Source organism: Hippichthys cyanospilos, chromosome 14 (assembly GCF_059441005.1).
Source record: "Hippichthys cyanospilos isolate Australia breed blue-spotted pipefish chromosome 14, RoL_Hcya_1.0, whole genome shotgun sequence".
NCBI classification, from domain to species: Eukaryota; Metazoa; Chordata; class Actinopteri; order Syngnathiformes; family Syngnathidae; genus Hippichthys; species Hippichthys cyanospilos.
The window spans coordinates 13,299,569-13,322,402 of NC_142382.1; the positions used below are offsets into that span (position 1 = coordinate 13,299,569).

Sequence of the window (22,834 nt, forward strand, 5' to 3'; positions counted from 1 at the left end):
AAGTCTGACGAGGTGATTTTTTTTTTCCTTTTTCTTTGTGCCAGTTGTTTCTTGACTTGCATCTTGGGGAGTAATTGTTTTGTTGTGCCGAGAGGATGTCTGCTGATACCGAAGTCGAAAACTTATAAATTGCGTGCATGAATGGGTCCATATGTGGAAACATGGTCACCTCTGGATCTGGCGAAGAGGATGCATTCGGAAAGGCATTTCAAACATGCGCTGCTATGCTCTGACCACATAGAAACTCAGCGCTTTGCCGTTTAGAAATTCAGTTATGGATAATGTGCTCCGACTGGGGACAAGCAGTAGAGCAAACTCTTGCTTTGGAAAATCACGGAGAGCGCTCACTCCACCCAATTCCGAACACAAGCGCTCTCAGACGGACATGACTTAATTTCCATGAATTTTCGTGGCAGAGAAAAGTATTTTTAATTGCTACGGTATAAACAAGGAAAGTTTAACACAACTTAAAATTTGCTTCGATTGTCCACATTCACAGGGCCTTAATATGCCTCATAACCCATTGCAACTTATAGTCAGAAAAATACGATAATTGTCTTTTCAAAATCTATATTGTAATTAAGAAATTTACTCCGGTTTACTTTAAAAAAAAAGCACCTTACTATCTTAGGACAAACACAAAATTCATCTATCTGCTTCCCTTGACTCCTTGGAAGGTTATTATTCATGCTGTCATCTCAGTGAGGAAACGCTTGGTGAGCTTTGGTGCGACATTCTGAGTCGAATTCTTTTTTTCAAAACCCATTTGCACACGTCGATGTATTATGGATGCATACAGTCTAACCGACTGCTCCCCAGGGTGCGGCGCTGCATAAGAGCAGCCTGGCTGGACGGCTGCACTCGACGCAGCCTGTACCATCCAACAATCTGTACATTTGGCAAGACCGATAAAACCCGCCCTCTTCACGTTTATTCGACACACACGTAAACATACCCCAGCAAGCATGTTGCTTTCATAAAATAGTTTTATTAGTAAAAAATAGAGCTACTTGCACAAGCACATTGAGACAACTGCTTCAGAACTTGCGAGCTGCTCATCATCACAATTATGCTCTGGCAAAGTAAGAAGTGCTAAAGCATCCACAAAAATAAGCTGCAGTTCATCAAAAAGATAAAGCAATGCATCGGTACAGTTTCTATGCACATTTGTAACTCTTTAAATCCTTAGGACCACTTTGCACTCAGGCCGTTTCTAAACTAATGAAATTGCGTGCCGATATCAAGCTGCACAGACACACAAAAAAGAGGAACCTCTAGCTCATAACTCCAAGCTGGAGCGGTCAGGCGTCATCCGCTTTTTGTTTTTTCTTTTTTTCTTTTTTTCTGAGTGCCACTTGTGTAGTGTTTGTACTGGTGCAGGGAGCTTGAAATGCTCATCCATTTGAAACAAACTACTCTGAAAATAGTAACACAAAAAGGTGCATTGGAGTACTCTTCTTATAAAGAAGATATGGCATGATTATGATATCGAATCTCCTATTGGAACAATCTGAGGAAATTTCAAGTCCCTCAGCATAAACAAACACGTAGATACTTGTGTACAGCTGCCGCAGACCCTTGAATACTCCTGAATGAATATATGTTTTTAGAAAATACCACACTCATGTCCACCCCACACTCATGCTTAGTGAATCTCACTGTGCTTTGGGAAATCAGGAATAAAGAGGATTTGAAATAACCCTCGAAAGCCGCCCTGGACTGCACACAAGCATCTAGTTGACTTGAGACTTAGTCCGTCAGAACAAATCCCTAAAACATTCGCGAATGTACAATTTGTGTACAAAGAACACATTAGAAAAATAAAGATAAAGGATTCCAGATAGTAATAAAATGTCATCATGGGACTATAGTATTTGGCACATTCTTGAAACGCAAAAACGTCAGTATTAGTTGATGACATGGCACATTCTTAGCGTTTTTTTGTTCTGTTTTGTTTCGTTTATTGCATTGGTTCTGGTGCCTGGGCACTGAGTCATTGTCAGCAGGCCAGCTCCGTTTTAGATGCTGTGGCAAGATGGCGTAGAAACCTGGTCCCGGAGGGCTGCCAGGGTTGGAGATGATGCCTGTAGTGATGCGCCAGCAGTGGCCTGCAGGTGGCGAGCTGAGCTTAGCCATCTGCTCCCTCCACAGAAAGCAGTGCGGTAAGGAGGGAGAAGGAGGGAACTGTGCGGTCCTATGCATCACTGCCAAAACCCGTCTCCGTTATAATGCCAATGTTTCTCCACTCCTCCTTTACAAAAGAGTACACTCACACTGGGACCGGAAAGTGTGAAAGCGCAACAGTGCCCCTGACATTTGAGTAGGTGAGCGTATGTGTGTGTTGGGTCATGCTTTCATCATGTATCGGTTCTCCCGTCAACTATCACATCCATGTGACGTGTGACGGAAGCGGGAAAAGGAGCCTGTGTGTGCTAGGGAGGGCGGCGACAATGACAGCAGTCAAGTGGCTCCTATTTAAGACGCTAAGACCTTCTGCAGGTGTCTGGAAAATAAGTCAAACGTGGAGAATGAATCAAACCTTTTTTTGCCTGTATGCCACAGTGAACCATGACTTCACATGGGAGGCTTCACATTTGCTGCTATACCACTCTAGCCACAAAAAAAAAAAAAATCTCAATAAACAATTTAACATGAATGCTGCCTCTTCTCATCAGCTAATAAAGGGGATTAGACTAAGTCGTGTACACAGAGGCTCTGATTGAAGCTTATGGAACAATGCGATGAAGCGAAAAAAAAACATGTCCTACCACGAACAAATCACTCAGCTGACAAGCACCAGCCCTCAGACAATAATTTGGTTTCCATGGTAGCATGGAGGAGGATGGCACTGGTGAAAACATGCAAAAACCAGCATGAGTGTGTGTTTGCTGTGTCTGGAAGGACACACACAAGTATGTGTAGGAGTGGGGTAGCGCATGTCTAATGGGCCGCTGGTGTGTGTGTCAGAACCGGTGACTTTGGCCAGAATTGGCAGCTTAGCGACGGGGTGTTTTCTGGATGGCAAGATGATAACAGCCTACTCCCACATGGTCCACTCAAGCATTCAGTCTCTTTTGCCGTTGGTTTCTCTCCGTCTCCTTCACATTTCCACCTGCCGAGAGGAGGAGAGCAGGCATCTGTTTGTCTGCATTTGCTCAAATCCTGCCCAGCAGCCCACATCTCCTCCTCTTTGAACACTTTCCACACGCCAATGTCTCTCCAGCTTTTTCAGGCACAGGCATATTGTGTGGCTATGTCTCGGACTTGTAGCGATGATCTTGCTGCATTAAAACACAAGACAGGCTCCACACAGCGTGCTAAGCGGCAAGACATCAATGTCACAACAACAGTAAACAGAAATATGGCCATATATGAAAGGATGTCCACCTACTGCGTTTGTTGTCAATTGAGAGAACTCCAAAAGATTGTAAATAGCAGCTAAGTGATTGCTTTTCTTTCTTCTGATTCAAACCTTTGGCAAGGGGAAAAAAAAATCCTTTCTATTTGCTTAATCCACTCCCCAGGGAACCCTCCCGGTGATTTACCGATGAAGGATATCTTGCATTTGGTTTGCGGCTCCCTTCGATTGTGCAGCACCTCATCTGTGCTCATGATGCCTTTCGTATGTTAGTTCCAAGGTGCTGCTCAGAGATTACCCCCACTGCTTGTGCTTGCAAAACAGACGAAAAACAGGAGCAAGAAACAAGAGCATCTTATATTTTCCCACCTGTGTGGAGCACAGCCTACTCTCAAAGTGTAAACTGCGATCGTCCACTACTCATCATCTCCTGTAAGCTGGTGCATACGCAACACTGCTTACCTACACATAGTCCTGCAGACTGTAGCCAGTCTTATTGTCTAGCGGGGAGAGGGAACAATACTGGTGCTGGAGCTCCTGTTGTTGGAGTAGCTGTTGCTGCTGTTGCTGCAGTAGCAATTTGTCAGGCGGGGGGAGAAGGACCAGGTCCTGGGGCCCGTGCCTCTTCCCCGAGCAGGACATGCAGAAGATGCACCCCCCCATTAGGAGGAACCCGGCAGAAACGAAGGCAACGTACACAGCACCCCCGGGCTCAAACTTATTGCTCTCTGGCACAGTGGAGTCCAGGAAGTTGGTGATGACCTCGTTGGTGAACCAGGAAGCAGGAACCAGGCACAGAAAGCCGGCGGCAACAAAGCAGCCGCCGCTGGCAATGGCCGCGTGCCGCTTGGAACGGCGTCCACCTCCCCACCGTGTACACTTAAGTCCCAGGGATGCCAGGCAGAGGCCCATGGCTGCCATTACACAGCACAACACCATGGTGGTGCGCGCAGTCTGCAAGTACGCAGGTAGCGAGAGCACGGAGTACTTCAGTGTGCAGCTGAACATTCCAGTACTGTACCATGTGCAGTCCATCCACAGTCCTTGCATCTGGGAGATGGCCGTGATGATGTTTGAGCCCACATCGGCGCTCACCTTCCAGTTGGGTAGCAGAGTGGCCACCATGGCACCCATGATGCCCAAGAGCGCCAACACAAATCCAAAAATCTGCATGCCTGTGGACGCCATGCTCCGTCGTCGAGCCAAACCTGACGTCTTGGCCAGGTAGCATTCACTCAAGCGGGCGCCGAGCAGCTGCGAGTCAAACCCTTGCTTCTTCGGCTTTTCGGGTGCAGCTCCACTGCTCTGGAGGAGGGAGACACAAATGAAAAAAGGGACAGAGTGGCTGACTCGTACTGCCTCCTCTCTCCCCTCATTCAGCTCACACAGACGCACTTTACTGGCTGGAAACAAAGGGCGAGCAATAAGAGCTGACTGTGCCTGACCCTAGGTAAGCAAAAATAAAGGGGTGTATTGTGCATGTGTGCATTTTCTATGTCCTCTCCCGTGCCTTCCACAGCGCTGATACCGGAGAGGGGGAAACGACTTTGTTGCTATTTGCAATGCTCAGTGGCTATGTAGACTTAAAGCTGCAGTGCCTATACATTAAAACCCATCAAATGTTTTGAGTACCCCTGAGATTTCAGTGCTTTTCGCCGACATTTTTGAAAAGCAAAAAAAAAAAAAAAAAAAAAATTCAGTTAAATAACGTGATAATAAACGTACAAGTCACAGCCAACTTTCTCAGTCTACTTATTCCATAATGAAGTGGAATCAGGGAAATGATGTAGTCCCTAAAGCGGAATTGCACGCTTTCTCTTGTTTTACATCCCAATGAAATGGCTCTGTCTTACCCTGCCTGCTGCTGCAGAGCGGCCACTGACGCGTCACGTTGTTGGCGATGATTCCGGTAAACACACGTACACGCGCTGCACGCTGAACGACGACAGGCTGTTGAGGAGCGGACAGTGTGGACAATTCAGCCCGGTCCGTAGCTCCATTCGAGATGTCCATCTCCTTAGCAACAGCGGAGGAGAGCACACCCCAAGCCCGATGGACCACACAGGCTGGACCGAAGCCGGCTGGGGAGAAAGAGCCGCTGTGCTCTGTCGCTCTCTGTATTCTCGAATGCGCCCCCACTCGCTGCCTGCCCCCTCTCCTCTCCTCTCCTCTCTCTCCTTGCCGGTGTGTGTGCGTCTGTCAATGTGATGTGTGTATCTGCTCCTAACTGCGTGTGCAGCTTGTCAACAATTGTCAATCAAGCATGCATGTTCACAAATTCAACAATATCCAAAATGTCACTACAGCCTTCAGTTTTTCATACAATTATAAATCTGAAGTATTACAAATATGGAAACATATATCCTCATGTGAGGAGCACAGTATGGACCCTGAACAGACAAGATACGGAGGTGCAAAAGTAAAAAGTAGAACGTCAACCACAATGAGCATACCACCCGGTGCCACGGAACAGGGAAGCGCAGTGGTCCCAGAACATGTATCGTTAGAAAACAGGAACGGGAGCTCACTACCTGGTGCCAAGGAGAAGGCACTACAGTGTCTTCAGCTGCGTCCCCAGAAAACGGGAACATGAAAACAGCACCCAGTGCCACAGAACAGGGAACCATAGTGGTCACGGGACTTATGTCGTTGAAAAACAGGAATGGGCGACAAGACTCAAGGGGCGCCACCCAGTGCCACAGAACAAGGAACCACAGCAGTCGCACGACGCCAATTGCCAAAAAACAGGAATGGGAGGGTACCACCTAATGTCATGAGACGGGACCACCTGGTACTTGGATTGAAGACAAGGAGTTCACCACTACAAGTTACTCTCCTTGAAACACGTTCACCGCTGGAGCAGAACTAGAGCTTTGGCTGGTGACGGGATGTTTGATTCCCAGTGAAAAGACGAAGCAACGGCTGGTGAGAAGATCACACGCTGATTGAAGGTGGATAGATGAGTTGGAGCAGTTGGTGACATATGCGGAAGATTGCGGGATACTGATGTTGACTGGACAGCCATCGTGTTGGTGGTGGCGAAAAAGGATCACAAGTGATTTTATAATCGTGTCGGAGTCTGCTGGGTCCATGAGTCTTCAGAATGTACTGTCACGTGAGGGGCAGTATGTACACAGAATCAGACAGGACACTCAAGCGGAAAAATAAAAAGTCTCTATCCTCAAAAATCCTACGTAATCACAGCCAAGCATCAAAATCATCAAAAGCCGGAAACTAGGCTCGGATAGTAGCCCAAGAAACTACAACCCGAGAGCAAAGGTACAAACCAAAAACAACCAGTCACAAAAGTAAATACGGAACCGTACATGATAAAGATCATACATAAAAATGGTGACATACGTGACCGTAGCATCTAACCATCTAACAGAGTACAGCATCTAACTCTTTCTCCCCTATTTATTGAACAAATTTCTTCTTTGGTGTTTACATGAGCAGGGTTTTATAGTCTAGATTTGACACATTGTAAAATGTGATAAACAATTCATGGCACAATTCAAAAACCTTATGTATATGCTTTTGTAAAAGTGCAGAGCTTTGTAATGTTGGTTCATTATGTACTACCGCTTCCTTAGGAGCACCTGTACAATCTAATCAGATCTTATGCAAGAGTTGTATTAAATGAGCTATTTTTGCAAAGATAATAATGCTCAGTCATGGGTCTGTTCTTGAGGGATGGAGTTCAGATTGGAGTTCACTGTGCAACTGCATTGCAGTCTTTTTAGAGCAGCCATTTCTAAGAAATGTTTTCTTTTTAAGAGTGGCAAACTATTAGGGATAAAAAAAAAAGCTTGTTTGTGCTTAAAATCAAAATTGCATCTATATTTTCATGAAACTAGAGCTATTAGATGATTTTTCCCCCCATTGAATCTGCTACCACGTCGCGGCTTGTAGATACCTTGAAATCTGCTGCGCAAGCCACTGATCAGCTGTTCCTTAATGAGTTTATTTTATTTTCTTTGTAGCGTGTTGAAGCGCCAACACATATCCAAATGAAGCTACCCTCGGGAATGATCTTCATCAGCGATCAGTCAGTGAGGGACTTAACCTTCCAGCTGCTCCCCTGTACGTGTCTGCTTATCTCTTCTTTTCAGTAGAGGGCACACAGCAGGAGAGGGTGTCACAAGGACATTCAGGAGTCCTCAATGACAAAGAGAACACATTGAAGATGCACGCCAACATGACATGAGTGGAGCGATTCTAATATTGGCATGCGGACGCATTTTGGCCAGCGAAAGCGGTGCTCCAAATCTAATCTAATGCTGCAGGCATTGAACATTGCAAGTTGTAAGCATTCATTTCACATCTGTTGGTTGCGTTTGATGTGTTCATCAATTGATCTGTTTTTCTTTTATATGTGTTGACCAATCCTCCCTGCTTCTCGTAATGTCTCAAATAAAACGTTAGTTCTGTGCTACCACAGCTCCCAGAAAAAGAATCTTTCCACTTTTCTGCAGATACACTCATGTGTGACCTGTCTCCTTGTAACTGATGAGATCCTAAGTGCTGATAGTGTTGCTCCATGGGGAATAGAATAAATAAATAAATAGGTTATAGAAGGAAGGCACAGGAAGAAGGTGCAAAGAGAGAAAGAGCAAAATGCAGTCAACATACAGTGGGGTAGTGCAGATGTGTGACTGCGATGTGTGAAGATTTCACAGGCTATTAAAAGCATGGTCCCCCCCCCTTTCTTTATCACCTCACAGCAGAGCGCTCCAGTCTTTTTTCCGCACAATCCGGACCAGTCACGCTATTGCACGACCCGCATGATGGTCCTTTATTGTTCAATTAGCATTTTCGCTTTTGGCGTGGCCCCTTGTGTAATTGGTTTCCGTGGTCGTCTCCCAGGGGCAGCTGGTTCGCAGCGAAACCGCAAAGGTGTTACGCGATAGCTGCTTTGGCACAGTGGCGCCAGCATTGGTCTTGCCCGTGTCCGCTGTTACCAGGTGTGAAGCCGTCCAAAAGAATCCTGTGTTTACACCATTAAGAGTGACTCTTAGATGTTGAAACAATACATGGATTGTATTTACCCACATTGAACAAGCTTGTGTGCGGGAAGTAGTTCTCAAAGGAGCCGATCAGGTCTGTTGTCATCTCGCATGCCCTGGGCCATTCCATGGGAAGTACGCCGGGCTGCCTGTACAGGAAGCCAAAGCCCTTCCTCTCGAAAGCCCGCAAGCAACATCTGACTTGTATATTAGGGCACTTCGGCTGCTGCCTTTTCTTCTTGAGAGGCTTCCTCTTTGTGCTTATGTGGGGATTGTCATGTCAAGGTGTCTTCATGATTAATGCAAGTCCTCTTTCTTAGTTGCAACATCTCAGTGAGCTCTTCGCCCACGTATTCTCTCCCAGCTTCCCCTATATAGATTTCCAGTGTTTTTTTTTTTTTTTGTTAGGTTTTTTTTTCCCCTGGACCAGTCAATTTGCAAGTGGATGTTGGTGGTTAGGTAGCAAGGTGCCTGGTGCCCCTGGGTCCCTGCCATCCCATTTCCGTTGGACGGACGTGACAAATTACAGCTCACATACCACTGGGTGAATTGTCGTCATAATAAAGGTGGAAATGCGAAAGAGGAGCCAGAGAACAAAAGCACAAAGCAGTAATAGCGGTCCCTACTCTGCTTTGGGAAGGTCAAACACGAGAAATATGGAAAAGTACACTTCGGCAAACACGAAATGAGATTAGTTTTTTTTTTATGATTATATAGCTTAGTGTTAATAAAGCTTGAGAATGATTGAGAATTTGCTATTAGGCAAATGTTTCACCGGTTTTATCTATTCTATTTTTTTTTTGTTTTATCAGTTTCTTTGTATTTGTATTGTATGATGAATATTCATGTGAATGTGGATGTTCAGTTGGGTGTGAAACCAAAGATTGTTTAGCTGCAATTGTGAATGTCTCTTTTCAATACTTGTGACCAAATTAGCTGAATAGTAAATTATTTTTGCATGTTAATAGGGCTGGGCAAGTTTGTCTAAATTCTTAATTGATTTCCAATTTTTTTTCTGATTTACTTATTTATTTTTAGACTTAGAATTTTAGAATACCTGTTAAAAAATAGGTGAAAATGACAGAAAATTCCAAATAAATGTTGCTTTTATTTGGCTTGTTCCCCTCTTAAACTTTTTTACATACTTGGGTAGGGGACACAATAAGTTCGTTGTGCTGCTGCCTTTTATAATGCAACGAGCTTCGAACAAATGTTGGAGCAGTACTTGCTTCATGTCTGTCGTCGCAAACCCCTATCACTTCCAAACAACTGACAATACAAGTCCTCTTTTAAGAAACAAACAGTTGGCTTCCTTTAATTGTATCGTAGCCATGTTGTGCTAGCCTTCTGTTTGTCTTTGTTGTAAAGGAATAAAGAGGAACACGGACGCCACGAAAGCTCATGAGGGCAAAATGTTCTACACGAGAAGAGGAAAAAAAAAAAAATTTGCACTAATCGAAAAAAGCAACATTTCACCCTGGCCTACACTTTAACATTGATTCCTACCGCACAAACTTATTTCAAAGATTGACTTGCACAAGCTTCCGCCTAATCATCGCATTTGCACGATTTCTAATTTCTGTGCCTGTGGGGAAACTGGAGTGGAAGCGAGTTCCTAGCATCTGAAGTTTCAGGCCAGGTGACTTGGTTGCATATGATTTACAGTGGAATTTTCTTGCATGCTGAGGTTATTGGGAGGGGATTAATGGCCGGATGCGGTTCATATTACATGAGGCTACCTCGTGAAGCTGTGTAGCAAGGCCATCCATAAATCATAATAGCAAAATGACGTGGACAAGCTGATGGCTGAAAGGCTGCCGCCCATATAATGCTGATATTGACTCTTCCCTGTGCTCTTCTCTTAAATCATGATGTCTAGAATATGAATGGCCTAATAATTTTAGCAGAAGGTAGAATTATACGTGTTCACTTCTTTTGCTTCCCCAGAACAGATGGTCGTCTGATCTTGCGTCACACAAGCACACATAAAAGCATTCAGCAATTCAGATATTTGGTGTATATATGTATAATATGTATATGTATGGTGTATATGTATAATAATCATCTGCATAGCAGATGGTGCATCTGCTTATACGATTTTTGTCGCAAGGATGTTTCGAACATTTTTGAGAAAAGCCATCAAAGCTGTCGGTGAAGGTTTGTGACCTTGAACGACCCCCTGACGCGAACGCCCATTTGCAACCTTCACAAGCGATCGCCCTTCAGCGATATAGGGGCCTAAGCGAAAGCATTTTGGAGCGTTCGCCACGCATGCGGTGCTCGCCCGACTGTCAGGCAATCTGTCTCCACCGCTGTTGTCCCATTACTGCGCTTCATGCTGCGACGAGACGCCACAAGCCTATCTATAGATGTGATAACAGATAGCGCGGACGCTTACTAGCACAGCTAAATGCAGCCACAATGGAAAATCTAAACATCTCATTCCCTCACGATTCCTCAGAGCACTTTGCTTTTCCTCGCCTGATTTCTAGCGCCACTCCAGCAATGTAAAGGACAGCTGAGAATGTGTGAGTCACCAAATCCAAGAAAACAAGCTTCAGGGGAGCACGAGGTGCTCAGTGAAGTCTTTCTAATTTCACCCCTATGTGCTTGTTTGCATGACTAATGGAGGGAGTCGACTTAGATCTCTTTGCAAGTTCCTTCCAATCCAGGGCCACTAAGTTATAGATGAGTTGTTCTCTAATGGATCTTTGAAAAGCACCCAAAACCAAAAAGCCCTAAAAGGGAATGAAATGTATTATGATGATGATGATGATGATGACAACTAATACCACTGATGTTTGTGATGGCTGTGTGTGCTTAGCCAGAGCGCAGCCAGCGGACCGACGAGTGCTAAGCTCCTCTGTGCGCTTCCTTGCCAAGCCATTGGTTCATACGCGCGCACGCACACACATACACACTGCGGATTGTGTGCTCGCGCCGCTACCCCACGCCACCCCCATTAAGCTATAACATTCATGTCAAAGACTGTTTACAAAGAAGCACCAAATGCCCAGATGCGAGATTATGAAATTGTCTTCTGATGTTTCGTGTGATTCCATTCTGGTGTTGAGAAGATGAAGTAAGATGATCCTTTAGAGGAAAACAAGCGATCAGGGCGAGAGAGAGAGCGGGAGCGAGCGAGCGAGAGCAGGGCGAGTGCTCGTTGGTAAAAGCGAGAGCTCCTAAAGCAACTCTCGCTGACACTGTCACGACTTCTTCAACGGCGTGTCACGTCAGCTTAAGGATGACACGGGAAGGATCCAGAGGCAACACCTCCACTAGTTGTCAAGCACCAACACCAGTGAGGACCACCTGTGCACGCTTCACAAGTACATCCCAGTGACCACGTTCGGCATATAGTTGAAAGCTGAGATTCCAGCTGTGCAATTAGCATCAAAGCAAAATTGTCATTTAAGTCCTAAACGTTTCTAAATTTCAGAATGCGTTGGTTGAGATTTGAATAAATGTCATTGATTGACTTTAAAAATAGTTATATTAAATAGTATTATTATCAGTGGGCTGGGATGATTTGAATCCTTTATCCACCATTAAAATTAAAATTATTTTAATCTTTTCAAAGGGGCGAGGAAAAAAAAACTAAAATGACGGGGTTGCACAAGTGTGCACACCCGCTTACACCCGCACAGAATTAGCCAATGCAATTCAAACTTAACAGCTAAAGAAATAAAATGAGTGTACCAGAAAGTCTAGAATGAATTCAAGTAATCAGAGGCATACCATAATTACTCAAATATAAGATGCACTTTTCTCACAAAAATGAGCACCAAACGTATGGGCTCATCCTATAAACGATAACTTAAGATTTTGATTTTTTTTTTCTTTTCTTTAATTCGACACCACTCAAGGAAGATTGATCTGAAAGCCAGGAATGGTCAGTTTTTCATTACAAGCTCAATTTATTTATTTATTTATTTTAAATTAGGAGTATGAAATTAGCTTGCATTTTCTTTTGTATCAAATTGTTTTGGAGAAACAGGGAGCAACTAACGACTTCCATCCCACCGCCGCAAAATTAGCAATTAGGCAACACCACCTCCCCCCTCACTAATGAGAAATTAGGAAACACCCCTAACGCCCTATCACACACGCCTCACATTTGGCCACTGAAATAGTTGTGCATCACCTCGCACTGTGAAGTTGCACTTCCTTGGCGGGTACAAGTCAGCGTTTGCTCCGCTTACGCATCAGAGGAGCGGCGCCAGAAGACTTCATTTAATCCCGTTAACCTTGGTGTTGATTTTGATTGTTGCCTGAGCAACCGCGACAGTTAGCATACAGGCCAAAAAGCTGTCGGCTGGCTCTATTAAAATATGTAATGTCTTTGAATGCTTGAAAACTATGAGCAATCGCCACCAAAATTTGCAGTTCAACAAATATAAAAACAATCATCCCGATCTTTTTATTTTGTCGCCATATTATCTGCTGTCAAAGCATCCAAAATATTGCGCCGATTGTTTTTGTATTGAAGTGGACACGAGTAGGAACCGACTCATGGATTACGGTGGAAATTGCTCACCATTTTACATGACAACTAAAAGTGACAAACCAAGCCAGGAATCATTATAATGCTTGCCTTCTTCCATCAGACGAGTATACGCTGATACCTCCAAATTTGGGGGAATCTTAAAAGTTTTTGGAAGCTGACACAAAAAATATATATTTTTTTTTTTGTAATTGAGCTGTCATTTTAGTTGAGGCACAATGTTTCCTTACAGACCCCTTAAATAGGTGCAAATGTTGATCCCATTCAAGTGGACTGGGTCTCATTAGGGCAAATTCACATCATGGGCCAATGATTCTCAACCAATGTTGCCGCAGCACATTAGTGTATTGTCCACTTTCACTTAATTGGTCCAATAATGATTATTTAGTACCTTCATTTGTGTTTCTTCACATCCTGTGAAGTGTATGAGCTTTGTCTTCAGCTAAACAAGTCCTGATTTCACACTGAGTAATTGCATTTGTGAGTTGTTTGGGAGGAAATGATCATTATTTCTATTATGCTGGTATTTCTCGTGACTTTTATTTGGTGGAGAATTTTATTATGTAAATTAGCTCAGTAAAACCTCCTTCGACTAGCGAAGAAAGCCGAAATTGAGTTCACCTTTAAAGGTTATAGAGCATTTTAAGTTCGTTTTGAAAATTCATTTGGAAGCTGAATATCCACAAATGTTTGCCGGTAAGTCTATTTTGTGTATTTTAGCCCATAAACACGTGTCATAAAGAAGAGGCGAATCAACCTGAAAGTGCACAAGTGGTGATTTTGCAACAGGAAAGACAGCTCAGTGTTTGCTTCACGGTGTTACTATGACAACCCGGCAGCCAGCCACGCTGCGTCGTCTTCATTTCCCTCTTTGTTCGGCCACCGTTGGTCACTTTTATGTTTTTCATTCCACGCCCGCCTGCTCCCGCCTTTTTGCAGTACCGTCTCAAGGTCAACATTATATACCTCGCTATATATGTGTGTGTGCGCACAGGTGGATGTTGGAGTGGTTCACTTCACCCCTCTGATTCAGCCTCTCATCCAGCAGCCCTTCAAACTAGTGGAGAAAGTCGTCAGAAATATCTTCCAGTTCCGCCGGAAGTACTGCCACAGAGGAATCGGGTGAGCCACCGTGTCATTGTGTTGTGTGGTTGCGGTGAGAGATTCTCCGACCGAACTTTGACCACAGATGGGAGCTTCAAAAGCAGGAGGAACATGTTTTTTGAAACGCCCCCGTGCCTGCGAGGAGCCAGCTCGCAGGCCTAGATAACAACACGGCGCCGGCTGTGTGAACGAGAGCAGCAATTATTAGTCGCCGAGGTGGCACAAGGAACGAGGAGGCGGCACATTTTATGTAACTTCAGCGTGTTGGCGGAAGCGGCGCCCGACTGGCCGTAATGCACCTCGCTACCGGAGCTGCACGTTTGGAAAAATTGGCTTGATAAAGTCTGTGAACGATATAAAATGTAGTTCGTTGAAACGTGTTTATCATTTTCATTCGGAATGGGAATCTCTCGGGTAACAATGATCGGATGACCAACGCAAGTTGTACAGCTATTCGTATTGACTTTTTATGGGTTTGTGAAGCACCTGCTATTTTTTAATAATGAATAGTTTATGATCACTATTACCTCTTTTGGCGAATGAAGGTAAATTGCATAATACGCTGGAGTAGCCAATGTCAACTGGCCAGCCAAAGACAAGGCAACGATATGCCAATGCAAACAGCAATGCCGACAAATGGTAATAGCCTCACAAATGCCCTAATGATTCTTGCTAGAACGGGGATCATCAACCTTTTTGAAACCGAGAGCTATTACTTTGGTGCTGAGTAATACGAAAGGCTACCAGTTTATGTGACGACACCAATCATGTGAATGATTTCTCACAATAAATAAGGAACGGATGTAGTAAATCAAGTGTAACATTTAAATGGAATATATGTACATTGTTCCTTCGCCACTTCACCGCTTCACTTTCTCGTGTTCAAATGAAGGCCCTTTTGCTTATAGATTGAACAGAGTAACAACACAAGCCTGAGGCTGGCTCTTTAAGAACAGTCGCAATGAAACGTGGGAATGGGTGGGGAGAGGGATGCTGCTGCGAGATTGAGAGTTTGTGAATGCACCAGTCACTCACTGACACACTGCTATATGTTGAAAAAGAAAAATATATTTTGTGCCCAAAAAGAGACTGTTCAACCTCCATACTATGGTTAGGGCATGGGGTTAAATAAAGGGAGGGAGTGTTTTACTAAACACTGCGAAAAACGAGAGAACACTTTTTGAAAAATCACAAAGTTCTATCACTTGTTGGTGACCCCTGTGCGAGAAGAAATAGAAGGATTCCACCTTTGACTTGAGTGATTTGGAGCTAACGTGCTCCAGGTTGAAAGTGTAAAAGGTGAGCAATGAGTGAGTTCTTTGTGTGATTTCAATGAACCGAACTTCTTGCTGAGCACTCCTGTCTACTATTTGAGCATTAAACATGCACCATCATTCCGATATCAAAGCGTCTCGCCCCTCCCGGCAGAATGTTGTTCCCCGAGGCGTGTCGCGACGCCTTTACGGAGGAGCTGATGTACAAGGCGGATGTGGAGCCCACCTTGCGCCCCACCGAACTCACCATCCCCCACGTTAAGGCGCTGGCCGACGTCTACGCGCACATGTGCGCCCGGGAGCCGCTTCTGTTCGCCTACGACTTCCGAGAAGAGCTCCGGGACAAACGCCTCGTCAAGCGGAGGGGAACGCCGCCGAGCCCCGAGCGACCGAGCTGAGCACCGCAAAGAGCAGAAAAGCGCACGTGCTGCTGCCCCTTGTAGCCTTGACATTTCCACCTGGCAGTGGCGTGCATTTTTCACCCTGTTTTTCATGCCTCCCAGAGCTCCAAGCGGCTGTTTATTGCAAGCTAAAGAGCAGATTGGCCCAAATGCAGCAGTGGTTAAAGCTTTGCTGACTTTCACTCTCTTGTATAGCAGTGAGAACACCCCACACGATTAGGGCAAATCTTTTTTCCACATACAAGACTGAAAAATAACACTTTGCAACAATGTAAAGATTATTTGATTCATTTGAAGGCTTTTAACTGGAGGGCACAATTCAATAAATTGTAAATACACAGCTGCAGTCTATCCAGGTCATTTGTTTGCTTTCTATTGTGTATTGCCATCATTTTGGAGGACAAAAGATCACATCAATGTGTGGAGTGTTGTGAAAAGCAACTCCGGCCTTTTTCTTTTTTTCTTTTTTTTTAATTCTTCACACCTCGTGTCTGTATAGTGTTAGCTTTTCAATAAAATGAGTATATTATCTTGTGGATGGGTGCATGTCTTGTGGATATTTTCTGCTTTTGCATTTGTTTTATTTAGGGGGAAGAATTATACAATTCTCAATACTATACCTCAATTTCACATTTAATTAATTTCACATTACTTGATAGCAATCTTTTGTGTAGCGATAGCATGTGGCGAGGTTGACAAAAGGCAGGATGGATGGGATAGGTCTGGATGTGACTAAAATGGCTGGGAAATTCGTCAAAATTTAAATGAGATGTTAATTTTTGGCTCCACGATCATTGCGGGGTTTTTTTTTTTTCCCAAGAAGCAGTACATGTATCGAGAGAGCAGTGGCCGGCCGTGACTTTCACACGTACGCCTTCTGTGACGTCAGACTCGAATAAATAGCCCCCATGCGCACACATACGCATTACTGGCTATTTTCCGGAGCATTTAAACATCAGTGAACCCGCTTCAGCAATTGAAACATCATTATACGCGATACTACCAGAACCTAAACCAATTAAGAATAATTTCAAATTATTTGTCCACAAAGTTTTATTAAGTCCACCAAATGTATGTCGCTACGGCATGTTGGCGATGGATGAGGGAAGATGGATCCAAAATTCAGGCAGGCAGAATGAGATGGGCTCAGGAAAACCATTTATTACTGGCAGAAGCTGGGCGAAACACTAGAGCTGGAACACGCTCAAGGCAGGTGACACAAATTACACTAACGACAGACGCCAGGGAAAAACAACACGAACCCAAAAGCAAAGCAAGTCAAACTCCACATAACAAAGCCACAACCAAGAAACACAAGACAGAACTGACACCAAAAGCAGGCAGGCTTTAACAAAGTTGTAAGCCAAACTACAAATCGCACTTCCCGCTATTTACCACTAATTGAATGTGAACAAAATAAAATTAAAAAAACGTATTAAAAATGGAAAAAAATCTAATGCTCGACTCACCAAACGCGTGACTCGTGACCTTTTCTTCGCGTGGCCACTTTTTTTCTTTAGAAAGACTTCAATGACTTGCTTGTAGAGTTTCTGCGTTTCATTTCCATTAATAAATCCTTTCGTATTGACATGGACGCCAATGCTGAAAGTCACCTCGGTAAAATGAAATTGACTTACTATTAGTAATTTTAATTACTATAGTTATATGATAATATCAGATTTAGGCTAGCAGAAAAGGCCTTGCTGGCCCTCGCGGTCAAGTTTCAAATAATGCAAATAATGCTTTTGTTTGGCTGTGGGCGAAGAATGTAGTCAGGCAATTTATACTTTTTTAAATACACTATGTATAGTAAGGCTTTTATTTTAAACACTCCTGTCGTTAGGCTTTTTTTCCGTAGAAAAAAATATCCCTGTATTGTTTAAAAAAAAGGCATTTATTTCTTTTTTTAAGTAACCATGTACTGTACATCTAAGGCATTTAAAGAAAGATGCATATAAGGTAAATAGCCGACATAAGAAAAACATGGTTTACAGTTGTGATTTTTGTCTGGAATTTCAGTCATGGTGAATGGAGTATGTTTTAACGGAAAATAAAATAAACAAAAAGTTGATTTAAATGTACCCATTTGTCTGAAATACACACAAAACAACTATAGTCAAGTTGGTCATCAAATTGGCCCTCTCCGGTATAGATACATTTGTAGCAACATCACTAAATAATGTGTAATATCTGTAGAACCACCAGAAGTACATGAAACTTTTTTTTTTTTTTTTTTACAGCGGAATGGTGCCATTTCATTTCGCAAAGCTGAGCTACAGTAGAAATTCAAACATGTATTGACTGAAAAAAGTGTAGCAGTAAAAAACATACTTTTGTCAGCATTTTGGGCCCATTCTGAGTAACCTGGGAACCGGGTGACCCCTCCAAAATTAACTGGCATTGACTGCAAAAAAACAGCAGCATTTTTTTTTTTTAATGTTCCAACCTAGCAGAAATGAAGCAAACACAGACTGCCTCAATTTTTTCAAGTGGTGTGGGTGGCCAGCTTCACGCAGGTGAGAGGTGGTGCTTGTTATAACAACATCCAATGACGTACGTATGAAGGGTCCGTTGCCAAAGGGACCGAAGCAAAATGGATGTGATTTTCTTAGAATTGCTTCACCTGTCAATGGAGTTGATGTAAAACGTGCACATGCACTTGGAAGCACAAATCTCCGTTCTCCAGGCATGGTTCACAGATAAAAGTTTTATTTCAAAAACAATTCCATCAGGAGGAGGAATTCACATTCATTGGTATGCTAACACTAAAGGCATGGTAAAAATGGCCCATCTTTAGTGGATTGCCTAAGAATAGTACCTCAACTCCATTCATATTGCTTTAAAAAAAAAAAAAAAAGAGAGCACTTTCATTTGTTGCAAATTAGTTCCTGTCTCATTTCTAGGCTGTACAGTATCAAGTAAAAAGATAATAAACAATATAGAAAAGGATATGTACACAAGACCCAAAGAAACATACAAATCATTGAAAAAAATATTGCTTTTCAGAGTTGTTAAAGCAGCCTTTTTTCAAACAATAATAATTCCTCTGCACACAAAATAATCAATCCCAAATGCTTCATAGAACGAAATGATCAGATTTTTTTTTGACTTGCAAGTAAATTTGACTTTAAACGCTTGATGTCTTGAATCCAAACACCTAATACAAAATCAAACTACATAAAAAGTAATAAATAAAATTGCAGTTAATAACATTAAAACCTGTACAAAGAAATAGTTCAACCATATAGGCAAATAGTGTACTTGAGTGCACAAAACAGAAGGAAAAACAAAACAAAAAATTGACTGCAGCAGGTCTTTGGATCTTTGCTTTCAGTGAACATGTGATCATGAGCTGGGACGCCGCGTGTGTGTCCCAAGTAAATCAAAGCGCCATCATTTCCTTCTTTTACATCTTCAATCATTTCCCATCCTTCCGTCTGCTTTTATTGTGCCCTTGTCAGCTATTTTTAAAGGTGTCAGGAAAAAGATGTTCTAATAGGGGCACATTTGGTTTCTTTTTCTAACTCCAATTTCTTTCAAACCGTCAGTTTCATTAAAAATAAACTCAGTCAGCCATTAAACAAAAAAAAAAAGAAAAACAGTTTGGCCTATTTTATTATCGTGGAAGCGTATCGTTGCCACACGTTCACTATTTGTTGCCAGCATTTTCTTATTAGCTCTGTTGATGCATAGTATTAACCTCTCAGACAAATGAGGCGCTCTTCAACAAGTTTGATGGAAAAACAAACAAAAACAAAAAAAACTAATTACACACTTCAATCAGCCAAGATTTGAAGGGAGGATGGATGGAATGCATATGGCTGAAATGCTTTTGTCCCCATCGGGCCATATGTCCTCATGAAGAATGTGGTATAGGAATCATCTCAAGGACACACTTCAATTTAGTGTATTATTAGACCTAAATGAGAATTTGAGGCATTTCCCTCTGCGGGTTGAACAAGCGCCGACCATTATCAAAGAGAAACCGAATTTTTTCAAGACCTTGTAAAAATAGAGTTCAATGGTCCGTGACGCAGGCTTGAAAATTGATGCCCAGAAGAATTGAGAAGACGGGTGTCAAACTCAAGCTTTGGGGGCCTGACATTGCATTTTTTTTTTAACTTTAACTGGTCTTACAAGCATTAACTTTGTTTGTTTTTCCTAAATTGGACAACAGTTGTACAATGAACCCACCTGATCACTCCAATTTTATTTGGCGTTTGCAGCTATACAACATACCCTCACCCTGTGTCGTTCACAAAAGTTTTTCCTTTGTGAACGGCACACTGATGGTTTCTGTGCCCTGGCCAAAACCACGTACATAAAGGAACTATATTGAAGTGAGGGGAGGAGCTTCATTTAAGAGAGGGCATTAACCATTTCTAAACCGGTGAGAGTGTTCGGTCGCCATCCCGTGACACACTAGGAATAGCCATAACAGTCGGGCCTCCTTTTTTTTTCTTTTCTTTGTAACTAAACAAATTCACCCCAAATTCAAAGTGGGTAGACAGTGAACACCGTAAGTCTTTGAGAAGCACGTCTTTTACGTGTATAGCCGCCAATGGCAGTGAATGCGGCAAAGAACTACTTAGAAAAGCTAAATGGAAATCATCAACTCACTTCAACATACTTCCTGGACAGCAGGATGGCACCAAGGCATGACTGCTTTGTACTGAAAAAAATCAGCAAAGTCGAATCAAGCTCAACTACGTCCGTAAATGCAGTAATGCGATAGGAGAACCTGATCAAAAGCACTTGCGGCTGCTGAACGACCCCCTGGCCCCTCCCTGGAGAGTGCGTAGACCAATCAATTCGCCTCGTGGTTTCCACCTGAGCGGGCGGGTGTGTGCTAACTGGGCGCTAACTGGTATTGTGGTCTTGCGCTCTCGGGGGTCTCTCCAAGGCCGTGTCGTAGAAACAGTCTTCGTTGACCACCGAGGTCAGACTTTGGACGCTAAACTCCCTTTCCAGGAGTGCGTTGAGGTCCAAAATGCCCGGCGGCGGCGGCAAGGGCGGCGGCGAGGACGACGCATCGGCGCGGCCGTCCAATGAGCCGCTTTGCTCCTTCAAGCGCACTAGCGCCCCCTGGCTCCTGCGCAGACTGCCGCTTTTCCTCTTCGCCGCACTCGGTCGATCTATCGCTAGCTTGAGAGGTGCGTCGCCCTCAGGTTGGACGCGGGGGGCGGGCGTCAGCTCGGGCTCCTCGGAGATTTTTAATTGGAAGAACTGCGTGTCGAGAGCGCCCCTCGCAGTCTCGCCAAAGACGTCCTCGTCTTCGTCGCTCAGAATGTCCGACTCTTTCACCGAGATGGGAGCGTGTTGGGAGTAACTTCTCGGCGGCGAGCCGGACCGGCCCCCCGGCGTGGAGAGGGGGGGCGGGGGAGCGCCGGACAGACCGCAGGTGCCGCTATTCAGACTGCCTTCGTCCGAGTCCGTTCCCGACTTAAGGACGGCGGCGTGGGCGGGGGGGTCTCCGAGGGGCCGCCGACACAGGCGGGAAGCCCGGGAGGGGCCTGCAATCAAGATGGACACGCAGGTCATACATGTTTCTCTTATCTGAGGCAAACACGCGCGGCGCACCGCCCGCGGGCCTTTGATGGCCTAAAAAGTCAAGATATGATCTGGTGAAGGTGCATTTCACACTTAACGCATTAAGCCAAAGGAGCCAAGGGCCTAAAAAGATTGCAACCAAGAAGACGTTTGTTCTTCTTGCACGTTGTTCAGTTGAATTCGATGAAGCGGTCGGGCCCTACTAATTTATTCCGCTATCTTTGTTTATTTGTATTGGAGGCATTCGTCGGGTTGGCGGCGTATTGTGACGCTCACCCATCCTGGCGGCGGAGGGCGCGGCGCCACGCATGGCTGCCAGGCGTTCCTTACAGCCGCGCTCCAAAGTGGCCTCTCCTCTGGTGTTCCTCCTGGCGTTCTCCCTGAGGACGGAGCGGATCACCTTGATGACGTTCACCTTGCTCTCGGGCTCGCTGGGGAGGACACGACACAAGACGAGATGGCTTGAGCACATGGCGTGATCGCCAGATGATTTCGGAGTCTAAATGTAGATTAAGAGGATTGGTGCCAGAGCTCCAGCGCGTCCCCAGAGAGAAATGCAATGACATTCATTCAGCCTGATCCCAATTTCTCAGTGCATTAAGGGACTTTCCATCTTGATGGCAAGCATAGTTTGCGCCACCATAAAGAGAAACAGTCTATGGGAGGAAAAATAAATTGCTTTCTATTTTATTTTTCAGTTCTAACTCATTTCTGGTGCATATGAAAGATGCTCATCCTCAAGTCAGGCTTTCAGCACAAAGTTGTGGAAATGTGTGACCAATTCACTTTGGCCGATTTCGAATTAAGAATTGTGATCACGTCATTTTTTGTTAAAATGTGATCGGTATGTTATTTGTGGCATGTTTACAATCTGTACTATGAAGGAAATTGCTTTTTTTTTCTACTGAACACAATCTATTTGAATTAGAAAGAAAAAATACAATATTTGGTGAATTAAAAAGTGTGTACCAATGGTTTATAAGCCATAGTATCCAATCAGTGCTGAGCAACGTGTTATTCTAATAGACCCATTGGCTCATGTTGTCCTTCGGGGTGAGCTTGAAACCACAATTGTTTTTTTTTCAAAGGCCAACACAAATGGTCAAAAAAAGCATCCGTGTAAGTATGGTGGATTTAGCGTAACCGCTTTTGCGCATCTCTGTCCCTTCCTCCCCTCGCTGTGTGTAACCCCCCCCTGCTGAGGAGGAGGAAAACAAAACGCCGGGACACTCGTCATTAACTTCAAAGATGCGGCTCATATAGACGTCTCCATAAACTGCCGACCATATTACAACAGGATGCTGTCTGCCGACAATAGAAAACGAAAGGCTCATTGCTGGTGACGGACAGTTAGCGGTTACTCAAAGCATGACTTTTAAAACCACGGTAGACCAAACGGTTAATCGGTCCTTTCCTGTTGCGTCACATAGAATAGCGATTTCCAAACCAGTGTGGGGGGAGTGAACAGCCAAGTGTGGTGTGGGAAATTGTCCAATTTCACTAAATTGTCAACAAATAATGTGTCAATGTTCATCTACACTCTTCCACTAGATTAGTAGTAGTATTTAAACCTGTATCCACTTGTGACAATATTTGGTAGTGTGCTCTTCATTTATTTTATTTTTTTAATTTTA

At 43.9% G+C, this 22,834-nt stretch overlaps 3 protein-coding genes across 11 annotated transcripts in view; 1 reads left to right on the forward strand and 2 right to left on the reverse strand.

Moving 5' to 3' along the window:
• The window catches only part of tfb1m (transcription factor B1, mitochondrial), a 31,185-nt gene extending 14,999 nt beyond the window's left edge, over positions 1 to 16,186 (forward strand). For both annotated transcript variants that reach the window (XM_088433263.1, XM_088433264.1), the window contains exons 7-8: positions 13,866 to 13,993; positions 15,404 to 16,186. In XM_088433263.1, coding sequence (XP_088289389.1) covers positions 13,866 to 13,993; positions 15,404 to 15,647 — 372 coding nt within the window. In that variant the 3' untranslated portion in view covers positions 15,648 to 16,186. The remainder of the gene's footprint in view (positions 1 to 13,865; positions 13,994 to 15,403) is intronic.
• Positions 969 to 5,468, reverse strand: LOC148413066 (claudin-20). Its single transcript, XM_088433994.1, has 2 exons — positions 5,212 to 5,468; positions 969 to 4,663 (listed from the first exon to the last, which is right to left on the reverse strand). The coding sequence occupies exon 2, from the start codon at positions 4,544 to 4,546 to the stop codon at positions 3,821 to 3,823; it is 726 nt and encodes a 241-aa protein (XP_088290120.1). The 5' UTR covers positions 4,547 to 4,663; positions 5,212 to 5,468; the 3' UTR covers positions 969 to 3,820.
• Positions 16,187 to 18,337: 2,151 nt separating the features above from the next.
• tiam2a (TIAM Rac1 associated GEF 2a) overlaps positions 18,338 to 22,834 on the reverse strand; it is a 77,842-nt gene continuing 73,345 nt past the window's right edge. For all 8 annotated transcript variants that reach the window (XM_088433088.1, XM_088433089.1, XM_088433094.1 and 5 more), the window contains 2 exons: positions 21,477 to 21,631; positions 18,338 to 21,163 (listed from right to left, as the gene is read on the reverse strand). In XM_088433088.1, coding sequence (XP_088289214.1) covers positions 20,511 to 21,163; positions 21,477 to 21,631 — 808 coding nt within the window. In that variant the 3' untranslated portion in view covers positions 18,338 to 20,510. The remainder of the gene's footprint in view (positions 21,164 to 21,476; positions 21,632 to 22,834) is intronic.